The sequence below is a fragment of the Vigna angularis genome, chromosome 11 (genome assembly GCF_016808095.1).
Source record: "Vigna angularis cultivar LongXiaoDou No.4 chromosome 11, ASM1680809v1, whole genome shotgun sequence".
Classification (NCBI taxonomy): domain Eukaryota; kingdom Viridiplantae; phylum Streptophyta; class Magnoliopsida; order Fabales; family Fabaceae; genus Vigna; species Vigna angularis.
In genome coordinates this window covers 19345272-19360155 of record NC_068980.1, presented here as the reverse complement: position 1 = coordinate 19360155, position 14884 = coordinate 19345272, and the positions used below count along the sequence as shown (strand labels likewise).

Sequence of the window (14884 nt, the reverse complement as noted above, 5' to 3'; positions counted from 1 at the left end):
GTTGCTCTTGTTGTTGTTGTTGTTGTTGCTGTTGATGTTGTTGGGTGATTATCGCAAGTTTTTCTTTGAGCATTCTGAAGCGTTCACCCATGCTTTCCTCTAATTCGACTTGCACCTGTTGCCTGATGCTACTAACCATTTCTTGAGTCACGGCTTATGTGCTTCTTGGTTTAGGGCCAAAGTAGTCCCTCAATCCAATAGCTCCTCCAACAGCACGCACACGACCTGGACGGTCTAGCCGACCTGTGGCTGGTACTAGGAGGTCCTCCCTACCTTGTGCCACAAATGTGCCTTGACTCTGTTGTTCAACCAAGTCATCATGCAGACACATTAAAAAGTTTGTTACATAATTATTTTATGAACTATGGTAATTAATGCTGCATAATTCAAGTTTTGTGTAAAAATAGGTTACCATTTTTTCTGTTATTGTACTGTGTGCATGTATATAAACCTTACGTCTCTGTGAATAAAGTTAGTGATGTTATGTTTCTTCATTTTCAGTCTTCGTTATTCTACTAAGAATAAACTCTTCCTTAAACTCCATTGCTTCCAGTTTCAATAGTGGTATCCAGAGCCAGGTTGCAGAAACCTGGGGTGTGTGCGTTTTTGTTTCATCTTTCACGAAGACCCGGCGGTGGTAGAGAAGGGTGGTTGAAGCGTTTGAGGAGAAGCAAGAAGATCGTTCTTGAGCGAGGAAGAAAAGTGTCATGGCGGATATCCCTGCTGCAAGTTTCCCTGTTCTCACAAGTAATAATTGGAATAGGTGGAATGTACAGATGAAAGTCTTGTTTCGTTATCAAGACGTTAGTGCTGTTGTGGAAGAAAGGGGGTATGAGGCTGAACATGGTGGTGACACGGAGAGCACAAGGCAGAGTTCAAGAAGTGACAAAGCCTTGTTCGTCATCCACCAATGTGTAGATGATATTCACTTTGAGAAAATACAAAGTGCGACTACGGCGAGAGAAGCTTGGACAATTTTGGTGCGCTGTCATGTTAGAGGGGAGAAAATAAAGAAAGTTAGACTTCAAACGTTACGGAGACAGTATGAGCTTCTTCACATGGAGGAAAATGATAAGGTTGGTGAGTATTTTAACAAGGTTCTAACACTTACTAATCAAATGAAGAACTGCGGAGAAAATGAAGTTTAAGAAGTGGGAAGGGAAACCAGGAAAAGGTAAGTGGAAGAAAGAAAGGAAGCAGTGCAGATACAAATGAACCAGATGAAAAATCTGATTCAACTGAGAAGAAACACGTCAAGAAGAGCTCAAAGAAAAAAGATAAAAGAAACATCGAGTGTTTTAATTGTCATAAATTAGGACATTTTGCATCAGAGTGCTTCTCAGGAAAAGGGAAGCAGAAGAAGTTTCAAAGCAAGGAGAAAGAGGCTCACATTGCAGCACAAGAAGAATCAGTTACAGAACCGCTTACCTTAATGGTTATGAGAACTACTGAATACATGAAACCACTGAACAAGAACTGGTATCTTGATTTAGGTTGCTCAAATCACATGACGTGCAATAGAGGGTGGCTGGTGAATTTCGATGGCACAAAGAAGAGCAAAGTAGTAAGGGAGAGTCCAGTAGAGTTGAAAATGGACAATACTTCTGCCATTAATCTAGCCAGAAATCCTATTAGTCATGGGAAGAGTAAACACATTGAAGTGAAATACCACTTCTTAAGGGATATGGTGAATAAAGGGTAAATTGAACTCTCCTACTATAAAACTGAAAAACAATGGGCAGACTTGTTTACAAAGGCCTTGGCATGTGACAGATTTGAAGCTATGAGAAAGGCAATTGGAATGGTGTCTCTCATTAACTTGAATTAAGGGAGAGTAATGCTGCATAATTCAAGTTTTGTGTAAAAACAGTTTACCGTTTTTTCTATTATTGTACTGTGTGCATGTATATAAACCTTAAGTCTCTGTGAATAAAGTTAGTGATGTTATCTTTCTTCATTTTCAGTCTTCGTTATTATGCTAAGAATAAAGTCTTCCTTAAATTCATTGCTTCCAGTTTCAATAGCAATCAGTTAAAAGTTTCCACTTACAATTCTCTAGGATATCTCCTGAGCAGACTACGATGTAAACTAGCCATTGGACTTTGTCCGTGCAGCCTTCCACAATTCATGTCTGGCTGATGGAGGTACTAGATCAGGTGACTCAAGACCTAACTCGTCAGCGCGACGTGTTCTCATCTTTTTCTCTAATAACGCATAACCACCACGTGACAGTACGTGTGGTGTATCATTAAGCTTCTGCCTCTGTTGGGCGGCTATCCTTTTCACCTATGAAAAAATGAAAATCATTAAGCATAAATCACAAATTAACATCTTGTGTGACTAGAGCAAAATATTAAAAAACATACCTGTCACTCAGGAGTAAGTCTAGATTCTTTAAACTGCACCCACTCCTGCTCAGTTATTTTATATTTTGTACAGGGAGTGTCGTTCTGTTTAGAGCCAAAGACGTATTGACGTGTCATACTCGTCTTGAAGTCCCTCCACCGGACTGTAATGTGGGATAAAATCTTCTTCCTTATCCTCTCATCATTAGGGATATCCCAATTTCCCTGTTAAGAATAAAATTAATGTTAAAGCATGATCAACAAAAATAAGTCAATGATGGAAGTAAAACATCTTAAACATACCAAAATATCCTGCCATAATAAATTTTTGTCAACCTGTGGGACATCATCCCAACAGGTAGCGACAATAGGGACATGTGTTTTTGCCATCACGCCCAAGTAACTTTTGAACGATGTTGCATGTGCCCCAATAGGCACAAATGTTCGGGGATCAAACTCCACCGTCACTGGTTTCTCATTAACTCGACGGGATGTGACATCAGGCATCCGAGTCACAGATCTACCCCCTCCTCCCGTCGGACCTGATCTAGAGCTCGTCATACCTGTTTACAAAGTGTTAGTACATTATAGTTAGAACAGACAAAAGAAATAAATCGTACAAGTAATTAAAACAATGTTAAGACACCTATTTATCCCATATGTCTTCGTTGTGATCACATCGAGTTGCATGTATTTCATCGGGTACATCGTCAACCTTATTTCAATGGTTCTTGATGAGAAGGAGCTTGTCTCAAGTATATCTAGAGAGTCTTCATCATGAGTTGTGTGCATGGCTCTGCCTTCCAATACCACTGACCATTTATGATTCACTGGGTCAGTGACATAGAATATTTGTCTTACTTGACTAGCCATAATAAATGGTTCATCCGTGTAACTCATTTTGTTAAGATCCACCAAAGTGAATCTGAGGTCTTCTATCACCACACCAGAATTACTGTCAACCCATTTACACTTGAAAACTGGAACTCTAAAAGTGACATAATCAATTTCCCAAATTTCTTGAATTATTCCGAAATAACTGATTGATGCTGTAATTGGATTCTTATCCTTGGAACTGGAAAAGTGTAAGGCCTCAGCTTGTAGGGTAACTCCATTGTTTTGAACTCTACTTTTATCGTCTTCCTCCTTTGAATAGAACAAGTAATTGTTTATGTAATAGCCGCCGAAAGTGATCACATCAGTGTTAGGTCCACGAGCTAGTCTCAATAGATTTTTAGAAACATTCGGAGTCGCATAAATCTTTTTCTTAAACCAAGCTAAAAATGATTTGTTATGTTCATTAAGTGTCCACTTTTCACTCATACATGGATGTGCTGACTTAATTTCATCAATGTGTTGTGAAATGTAAGGAATAACATCCTCTGTGTTGTTTAAAATGTACAAATGTGCTTGATTAACTTCTCTTTCACTAACACTTTCAATCCTTACTCCTCGAACTCCCTTTCCTTCACGTCTGCTCTCATGTATTTTCTTTGGAAGTCCTATTGGGTCACAACTTGGCATATAACTTGAGCAAAATTCAATGGCTTCCTCTGCAATGTAGCACTCTATAATCGAAGCTTCCGGTCTCAATTGATTCTTAACATATCCCTTTAAGATCTTCATGTATCTTTCAACCGGGTACATCCACCTCAAGAAAACCGGCCCACATATTCGAATCTCTCACTAGATGGACAATCAAATGAACCATGATAACAAAAAATGAGGGTGGGAAATACATTTCCAATTGGCACAGTAGTCTGATGGCCTCATTTTGCAAATCATCTAACTGTAGAGGATCAACAACTTTCTTGCAAATGGCATTGAAAAGCAAACTCAAACGTGTTAGAATACCTCTAACAGAGGCATGTAATATGTCTCGAATAGCTACTGGCAAAAGTTGTTGCATTAAGACATGACAATCGTGAGACTTTAAACCAACCAACTTCAAATCTTTCATAGAAACAAGGCTACTAATATTTGACGAATAACCTTGTGGAACCTTCACACTATGTAAACATTGACAAAAAATTTGTTTTTATTTTTTTGAAAGAGTGTGACAAGCTGGAGGAAGATAGGTGCGTCTTCCTATGGATTACGGATGTAACTCAGAACGGATTCCCATGTCAACCAGGTCTTGTCATGCTTTCACTCCATCTTTTGTCTTTCCTTTAACGTTTAGTAAAGTCCCAACAACACTATCACATACATTTTTTTCAGCATGCATCACGTCTATGCAGTGTCGCACATCAAGTTTACACCAATATGGAAGATTAAATAATATTGATCGTTTTTTCCAAATGTTTTTGTCAACAGTGTTTTTTTTATGTTTTCCGAAGACAACATCAATGTTCCTCAGCTAGGCGTATATTTCTTCCCCATTACGTGGTCTGCACACTACATCATCCTCAGGACTTCCATTAAACGCTTTTTTCAATCTACGGTAAGGGTGATTTCGAGGAAGGAATCTTCGGTGTCTTGTGTACCCAGTTTTCTGCCCATGCTTCAGTTGAAGATAGCTGTTATTTTCTTCACAAATCGGACATGCAAAATGACCTTTAACACTGTAACCACTTAAGTTCCCATATGCTGGGAAATCATTTATGGTGCAAAACAACATTGCACGCAGACAAAAGTTTTCTTCTGAATATGAATCGAAGACCTCGACGCCCTCTTCCCACAACATTTTTAAATCGTCAATTAACGGTTTTAGATAAACATCAATGTCATTTCCAGGTTGTCTAGGACCCGATATCATCATAGACAACATCATGTATTTTCTCTTCATGCACAAAATAGGAGATAGATTGTAAATCATCAAAATAACTTGCCATGAACTATGTTTGCTACTTAAGTTTCCATAAGGATTCATACCATCGGTAGCAAGTGCAAGGCTTAAGTTTCTCAGCTCTGCACTAAATTCGGGAAATGTGCCGTCAATGTTCTTCCATTATGGGGAATCAGCTGGGTGTCGAAGAAGATTATCACATTTTCTTCCATCAACATGCCACATAAGATTCTTCGCATCTTCTTTAATAGAAAACAATCGTTTCAACCTAGGTACTATAGGTAAATACCACATGACCTTAGCCAGTGGACCTTCACTGTGTTCATCGTTATTTCCATCAACTTTCTTCTTAAATCGTGACGAACCACACGTCGGACACACCTTCATTGAAGCACAATGATCTCTATACAATACACAGTCATTGGGGGCATGCATGTATCTTTTAGTATTCCAAACCCATTGGACATAGAATTTTCTTCGCGTCGTAATTACGCATAGGTAACATGTTATTTTCTGGTAGCATCTCCTTCAGCAACTCCAACAATTCTGTGAAACTTTTATCAGTCCATCCGTTTCTTGCTTTCAAACAAAACAATTTCAAAGTAGCCGATAACCTTGTAAAATTGAGGCATCCTGGATACAACTCTTGCTCCAAGTTGTTCATAAGACTATCGCATAAATGAGCTCTTTCAAAATTTTCTTCGCCAACATCACGTACCATTTCGTCTAAATGATCACCCATCCATTCGTCCACGTAATCTGAACCTCTTAAAGTTGTTAGGTTATATAATACTTCCCCATGCCAAGTCCAAACTATATAACTTCTCATTATTCCACAGATGAACAGATGATCACGGATGTTGTCCAAGTCTTCATATACTTGATTGAGACAACGAACACAAGGGCAAAAATATGCCTCGTTCACTGGTTTTGCGTGTTCTTTAACATATTGTATGAACTCAGAAACCCCTCTGTCATACTCTTCACTAATACGACGCTGATGAATCCAGCTTCGATCCATACTACTAAACCAAACGAAAAGAATCCACGAGAAAAAAAAGCTAACTTACGTAGAGAAACAAAAATAAATACCTATCATACGTTGAAGGAAAAAAAAAACTATCATAGTGGTCTTTGAGTACCGCAACCCAGTTGGTTGGGATTCTAGTCTTGATAGCATTCAATAAAAATACATCTTCTGTTAACATTCTGTCCTGGACATATCATCCAGGCAGCAGTACCCAAGTCAAGACATAAGCAATCATTTTCTCCTCCTTGTTTAAGCCATCATGTAGGTATTGCTTATCCACCCTGTACCTTCGTGGATATCTTAAGCAATTTATATAGATAGCTCTCTTTGTTAGCCATCTGTTTGACTCAGAATCACGGACATGAGAATCCAAACCTTCAGCTTTCAGTCCACCAATATCTAACCAAACATTATCGTCAATAGTAATGTTAACACCTTTGACCCTTGAGTGAATGACCCCATTTACAACCGTCAGGTTTGTGTAGAAAACCTCAACCAAATCTGGATAACAATGTTCTTTCATCTTCACAAAATCAGTAAGCCCTTGATATGCAATCCATTCTTGAAAAAGGAACCCTTCTTTCTTGAACAATTGCAGGGCCAAATATTTGTGAGGAACTACATATTTTATAACTCTCTAGTATAAAAAATTTGCTCGCATGTCTCAATCACTTATCATCCAGATGGGCTTGCGTTTCTTGTAACCCAGGCAACCTTCTCTTTTCTTCTAAATGATAAAGAATGCATGTCTGGATAGAATTCTTGGAACCTCTTTCACAATGTAGTAGTTTTTAACTTCTCATGGTTACGTCGAATTTTACTAGGCTTTGACGTACTAATGGTCAGCCAGAAGACAAAGAGTTTCACAAAAGACAAAGGCTACGTCCTATTCTGCGGATATACGACGTTTTCCTCTTCATTCCTCGCGCCTCTTTTTTCCTTTTTACAACCTCTCATAACATAACCCCCCAGTACCATTATATTTTAATATAAGTTTTACATTTTAAGATAAGCTCCCATTAGAAATGCAACGTTACGAATATTCGATGTTTTCTTCTTCAACCTCCCACCCTTTTCTGTGATTTTTTCCTTTATAAACTTCCCGTAACCCATTATTACCTTTATATTTTAAGATAAGATTTACAATTATTTTTAATTTTATATTATATAAATTTGTTTAAATTTATCTTATAATACTTACATATTGTAAAATATGAGAACGATTTGTTGGTGAAATTTAAAGAGAATAAAATTTTGATTCTTTAAAATATTAATTTTATTTCATATGGAAAATAATAATAATAATATTTTATTAGAGTTGTGTTTTAGTTATATAGATCACAATGATTAAAATCATAATAAATATTTTTATATTATTAAAAGTAAATTGAAATGAATGTTTTCGGCTATAAAGAAAGGTATGATTATACTAAAATTGATTGATTTTTAAATTATAATACTTTAAGTTTGAGAAAAAATTAAGTTGAGTGTGAAACTAAAGGTTAAGATAGAATATCGTGGACACAAATTGAGATAGCACATTTAGAAAAAAAATATTTAGCCATGTTAACAACAGAGATGCATCACACCAACTCAAAGATCGAGAAGAGAAAGCGTGTATGGAGAATAGTCAAACACATATAGACCAAAAATTAAGACAGAATTGGTCGAAGATTAAGGCAGCTTAAGTTTGACGGTGGAGACTTTGACCCAAAATGAATGTTCGGGAGAGTAAGACTTAAGGTCCAGACAAACTAACATAAGTTGAAGGTCGAAACGGGGTCGGCCTGAGCCAAAGGTACCGATGGGCTGACCCGAGCCAAAGGTAGGATATAGGACTATCTCCTAAATAATAATTGGTATAGGAAATAAAATAAATTGTATTTTTCTTATTAAAGATTAACATCTTTGTGGCAAATCTTTCTCTTAGAGTTTTTTAGGTGTCTTAAACATTTATACCTATATTTATACATAGGGACACCAAATACATATGTAGACATTTTAGAAGTCATAATTATGCATTTGTAACGTTGAGGGAGGATTCTTTTGGTTCTTGGTCTTCAACTCTTATTCTTATCAAAGATTAACATCTTTGTGGCAAATATTTCTTTTACGGTTTATTAGGTTGCCTTAAACATTTATACCTATATATATTGTGGTGTTTCCATGTTGGTCTTACGAACCTCGAGAAAAAATATAAAAAAGTCGAGACGGAGGGGTCAGGGAATGAAAGAGATGGATCTGTATATTTGAAACGGACCGATCACGACTACCACATAAGCGTTTATAAAAGACTCAGAATTTAAAAAGTCGACAACGATCAAAGATCAAACGAAATTAGAAGAACTTTTATTGGCCACATTGAAATAAATTATTTCGAATAATTTAATAATTATAAATAGTTATTAGTATAAATGATTATGATATCAAAAAATACTATGATTAACATTATTAAAAAAACAAATTTGACCCCTCTCATACATTATTTCTTCGTTTTTTAGTATTTTAACAAACATGTGATCGATATCAAGCCACATTGTCATCAATATGACCGTAAATAATCATTATAAAAACTCATTTGCATTTCTTAATTTATAACGCTTTCAATCGATTCTTTATTACGTAGAATCGATTATATTAACTTAGCAAATTTGAGAGTGGAATTATATGAATATATAGGGGCACATCAAACTTTTTAACTTCGAGCCCTCCAAATATCCCCTTCTTCGCGGGTGATTCAAAAGTATACAATTTCTGGGTAGCGTGACGTCAATTTGTTTTTAAATAAATCCAACGAAATTCATTCATTTTTTACTGATTGATGTGTGAACGTCGAATTCGGCGGGGCTTCGACGTTCATACAAGAAAGTGCAGTGTGGCAGTTACTAATCATAATTACACGATGTACGTCCGTTCATCTATAAATATAGCTTGCATTTCACATAATTCCTGCCTCTTGTTTCGGTATTGAACATATTAGGATTCATGTTTTTTATCTCCTTGGCGTTTTCCTTTCCTTAGATTTCGAAACATGTGTGTTCTTTAAATTTCAATTTGCTCGGTTGAATTTCAAAGAGGCTCATTCACGTCTTACTGAAAGGGAATCGCTTAGGAAAAAGAAATATGGTTCACAATATGTTTAATGTTGAAACAATTTTGAGATCTAAAATAATTGTATAAAAATGTTGTTCATCTTCATCATTTAAAATTGTATGATTCTTTTTTAAATTGTCCATAAGTTGGACTCCTCTGTTATATTTCAGAGCTATCTTTTTTCTAACGGAGGAGACAACTTAAGGACAATTTAAATTTGGAATCTATTTACACAGTTGACGTTGAATGTTTAGTACCTCTGATGCAAAGACCTGAAGTTTATTCATTGTTAACATCCATTATATGCGATAAACGTGAAGGGAATTGCAGTATAATGGGAGCATTATTGTGACCACTTAACTTCACATTAATAGAACGTCTTATAAGATAAGGCTTCGACGTTTTTCCTGAAGATTCTTTTTTCTTTAAAATCAAACATGGAATTTTTTCTTTTTACTTCTTCCTTAATTGATTCAAATAAGCAGTGTACTGAAATTTACACTTTTAACCAATCATCAGTTTTTGATCAATATCAGAACAGCATAATCTTCTTTCTCAACTAGATTGAGGGTTAGTCCACATACATCACAATCAACATTCACAATTCAAAGATCATTTACTAAATTAAAATATTCATTTCGTTTCAATCTAAAACCGAAAGAAATACACAAACCATAGTTGGCTTACTATCCTTGATTACAAAATTAAAAACAAAAAGCATAGAAAAATAGGCTCTAAATTAATTATCAAGAAGATTCCATTGAATCTTTATCATCAGAATCTTCAGTATGATCTTTATCAAGAGTAGGTGGACTTCCAACAGTTTCCTCATCAAAGAAGAACCATCCATTCACAGTCTTTTTCAGCCCAATAGATGACAGACTTGGTATACCAATTTCTTCTGACCTTTTGCAAACAATTCTTTCTTCTTTAGACACATCTACTCCTTGGACTTCCAGCACCTTACTGATAAATACTCGATATGGCAATTTGCGTGCATAATCATCTCCTACAGCGATCATGTGGTGTTTGAGTACCGCAACCTAGTTGGTTGGGATTCTAGTCTTGATAGCATTCAACAGAAATACATCTTTTGTTGACATTCTGTCCTCGTTCAATCTTCCAGGCAGCAGTACCCAAGTCAGGACATAAGCAATCATTTTCTCCTCCTTGTTTAAGCCATCATGTAGGTACTACTTATCCACCCTGTACCTTCTTGGGTATCTTAAGCATTTTATATATATGGCTCTCTTTGTTAAAAATATGTTTGACTCAGAATCACGGACATGAGAATCCAAACCTTCAGCTTTTAGTCCACCAATATGTGACCAAACATTATCGTCAATAGTAATGTTAACACCTTTGACCCTTGAGTGAATGACCCCATTTACAACCCTCAGGTTTGTGTAGAAAACCTTTACCAAATCTAGATAGCAATGTCCTTTCATCTACACAAAATCAGTAAGCCCTTGATACGCAATCTATTCTTGAAAAAGGAACCCTTCATTCTTGAACAATTGTAGGTCCAGATACTTGTGAGGAACTACATTTTTTATATGTGACCAGTATAAAGACTTTGCTCGCGTGTCTCGATCACTTATCCATCCAGATGGGCTTGCGTTTCTTGTAACTTGGGCAACCTTCTCTTTTCCTCTTGATGATGACGATGGAGAAGCCATTTCTGAATAGAATTCTAGGAACGTCTTTCACAATATCGACTTCTTAATTTGATAAGTGGGAGGAGACGTCGAATTATAGAGGGCAACGACGTCATAATTGTCAACCAGAAGACAAAGACTTAGGAAAAGACGTCACGGTTATGATATTCGACGTTTTCTTTTTCATCCTCCTACTCCTACTTTTCTTTTTCTTTTATAGAACCGCTCATGAACTCCCATTACCATTATATTTCAATATAATATTTACAGTTTAAGATAACCTCCCCCATGAGAATTGGAACGTTACCAATATTCGAGGTTTTTTTAATCAGCCTCCCGCCCTTTTGTTGGTGAAATTTAAAGAGAATAAAATTGTATTTGTTTAAATGAATCCAACAAAATTTATTCATTTTTTACTGAATGATGTGTGAACGTCGAATTCGGTAGGGCTTCGTCGTTCACACATCATTCCGTAAATTACACGATGTACGTCGTCCGTTCATTATAAATATAGCTTGCATTTCACATAATCCTTGCCTCCTGTTTCAGTATTCAACAAATTAGGATTCATGTATTTTTCCCCTTTTCATTTTCTTTTCCTTTGATATCTAAGCATTTTTGTTCTTTATATTGCAATTTGATAACTTGAACTTAAAAGTGGTTCATTGATCGTCATTGCATATGAAGGAGCCCTTTCAAGTTCAACTTAACAAAATGTTTTTGTATTACAGAAATGGTTAAAATATCTTACTGAAAGGGAAGTTCTTAGGAAAAAGAAATATGGTTCACAATATGTTTGATGCTGAAACAATTTTGATCTCTAAAATAATTAGAAAAAATGTTGTTCAACTTCATCATTTAAAATTGTATGATTCTTTTTTAAATTGTCCATCAGTTACATTCCTCTATTAGATTTCAGATCTATTTTTTTTCTAAGAGAGGATGAAACTTATGGACAATTTTAATTTGGAATCAATTTACACAGTTGACGTCCAATGTTGAGTATCCAAGATGCAAAGACCTGGAGTTTATTCATTGTTCACATCCTGTTTCCGTATTTGACATATTAGGATTCATGTTTTTTTTATCTCCTGTGCATTTTCTTTTCCTTAGATATCTAAACATGTCTGTTCTTTAAATTGCAATTTGCTCGCTAGAATATCAAAGTGCCTCATTCATGTCTCAGTTCATATGAAGGTGGCCTTTGATATTCAAGTGAACAAAATGTTTTTTACAGTAAAGAAATGATTAAGTTATCTTACTGAAAGGAAAGTGCTTGGGAAAAAGAAATATGGTTCATAATATGTTTAATGCTGAAACAATTTTATGATCTAAAATAATTATATAAAGAAGATGTTCAACTTGAACATTTAACTATGTATGAATCGTTTTTTAAATTGTCTTGGAGTTGTCTTCTACTATTAGATTTCACAGCTATTTGATTTCTTATGGTGGAAACAACTCCAAGACAAATTAAATTTATAAATTTGACGTCGAATGACATGTCTACGTTTAGTCAACAAGGAGTTCAGAAGAATCCAAAGAGATTTCTTACTTATTCAGTTAATTATGATTGAACGTCAAATTCAGAGGGGCTTCGACGTTCAGAAAGTTAATGTCAGATATTTGTGCTCAAGGACATCCTATATCATTATTCATCATAGAAATATCTACGTTTAGTCAACAAGGAGTTCTTAAGAATCCAAAAAGATTTTTTACTTTTTTAGTGAATGATGTTTGAACGTATTGTGATCGAGGATGTCCTATATCATTATTCATCATAGTAATGTCTACGTTTAGCCAGCAAGAGGTCTTAAGAATCCAAAGAGATTTTTTATTTTTTCAGTGATGTTGGAACGTCGAATTGTGTGGGGTTTCGACGTAAAGGATATTAATCATGTGTAATGCTTTTAAAATGATTTAATTTAGCTACGAGATTCATCTAATTTTTAGTATTTTTTTCTTTTTAATTTTTAATCATTCAATGGCACGTCCGACTCTGGAGCAGTGGGACATTAATGGTGTGCATCTGCCAACCATATTTTTAACGTCTTTTGTTGGGGGCTGGACGTCAATTGGTTCTTATGGTGGAAAGAAATGAAATATAAATTAAATTTATACGATTGATGTCTAGTATAGACTGCAAAGGATGCAAAGTATGGAGATTGAGTCAAATATTTGTGATCAATGATGTGCTATATCATTATTTATCATAGAATGTCTTCGATAAGTCAGTAAGGAGATAATATCGAATCCAAAGAGATGTTTTAATTTTTCAGTGAATGATGTTTGAACGTCGTTTTGTGCGGGGCTTCGACGTTCACGATATTGATGTCAATTATTTGTGCTCGAGGACATCCTATATCATTATTCATCAGAGTAATGTCTACGTCTAGTCATCAAGGAGTCTTAAGAATCCAAAGAGATCTTTTACTTTTTCAGTGATGTTTGAACGTCGAATTGTGCGGGGCTTCGACGTGATGTAATTTTGCTACGCGACTCATCTAATTTTTAGTATTTTTTTCTTTTTAATTTTTAATCATTTAGTGGCACGTCCGACTCTGTGGAGCAGTGGGACATTAATGGGTTGCATTTTCCAATGATATTTTTAACGTCTTTTGTTGGGGGCAGGACATCAATATGTTCTTATGGTGGAAACAATTGAAATATAAATTAAATTTATACAATTGACGTCGAGTATAGAATGCAAACGATGCAATGGTCTGGAGATTGGGTCAAATATTTGTGATCAATGACGTCCTATATCATTATTTATTGTAGAATGTGTTCGATTAGTCAGTAAGGAGATAATATCGAATCCAAAGAGATTTTTTACTTTTTTGGTGAATGATGTTTGAACGTCCTGTTATGCGGGGCTTCGACGTGCATACGATGTGGCATTTTCTAGTCATAATTACACGATGTACTATTTTTATAATGATTTAATATTCGTCAGCGGATCATCTAATTTTTAATATTTTTTTTTCTTTTTAACTTTTAATCATTCAATAGCATGTCCGACTCTATGGTGGAGTAGTGGGATCATGTTTCCAACGATGTTTTTCACGTCCGACTCCTTGACGTCGTCATTTCATCTATAAATATAGCTTAAATTTCATGTAATCCCTGCCATCCTGTTTCTATGTTGAACATATTAGGATTCATGGTTTTTATATCCTTTGTGTTTTCTTTTCCTTAGATTTCAAAGCATTTATGTTCCTCAAATTGCAATCTGCTCACTTGAATTTCAAAGTGCCGCATTCAGGTCTCAGTTCATATGAAGGTGGCCTTTGAAATTCAAGTCAACAAAATGCTTTTTGTAGTACAGAAATGATTAAGTTATCTTACTGAAAGGGAAACGCTTAGGAAAAAGAATAATGGTTCACAATATGTTTAATGCTGAAACAATTTTACGATCTAAAATAATTATATAAAGAACATGTTCAACATCATCATTCAACAATGTATGAATCGTTTTTTAAATTGTCTTGGAGTTGTCTTCTACCATTAGATTTCAGAGCTATTTGATTTCCTATGGTGGAAACAACTAACAGGCAATTTAAATTTATGAAGTTGACGTCGAATATAGGGTGCTAGGACGCAAAGGCCTGGGTATTGATGTCTACTATTTTGGATCACTGACGTCCTATAACTTAGAGGATTTCAAAAGGAAATCTCCTCTTACAAAAACACTTAATCAAAAATGAAGACCAAAGATGATGGAAGACATTACAACCAAAACCAGGAAGTAAACAAAAAAAAAACAAAGGAAAAAGATAACTTGAATTTGGTTGCGGAAGTAATGTAGGATAGGTTTTGAAAGGGTCTACTTGAAATTCATAAGTCTTAACTTTTTCTGTGTTTTCCCTCATGCTTTCATGGTTAACAAAGAAATGTCTTCGTTTAGTGAAGGAAAAGAACTGAAACAGTTGAAAAAAGTTAACATGAATTTGATTACCGAAGTTATGTA

General features: G+C 35.3%; 1 protein-coding gene across 1 annotated transcript; it reads left to right on the top strand.

The window, feature by feature from the left end:
* Positions 1–707: 707 nt before the first annotated feature.
* Positions 708–1702, top strand: LOC108332662 (uncharacterized). The gene is made up of 2 exons (XM_017567979.2): positions 708–1076; positions 1169–1702. The coding sequence occupies exons 1-2, from the start codon at positions 708–710 to the stop codon at positions 1700–1702; spliced, it is 903 nt and encodes a 300-aa protein (XP_017423468.2).
* The last annotated feature ends 13182 nt before the right edge of the window (positions 1703–14884 follow it).

Coding starts and splice junctions, on each gene's coding strand:
- LOC108332662 (XM_017567979.2), top strand. CDS start 708: ATGGCGGATATCCCTGCTGCAAGTTTCCCTGTTCTCACAAGTAATAAT. Junction 1,077..1,168: donor ACATGGAGGAAAATGATAAG/GTTGGTGAGTAT, acceptor AAGGGAAACCAG/GAAAAGGTAAGTGGAAGAAA.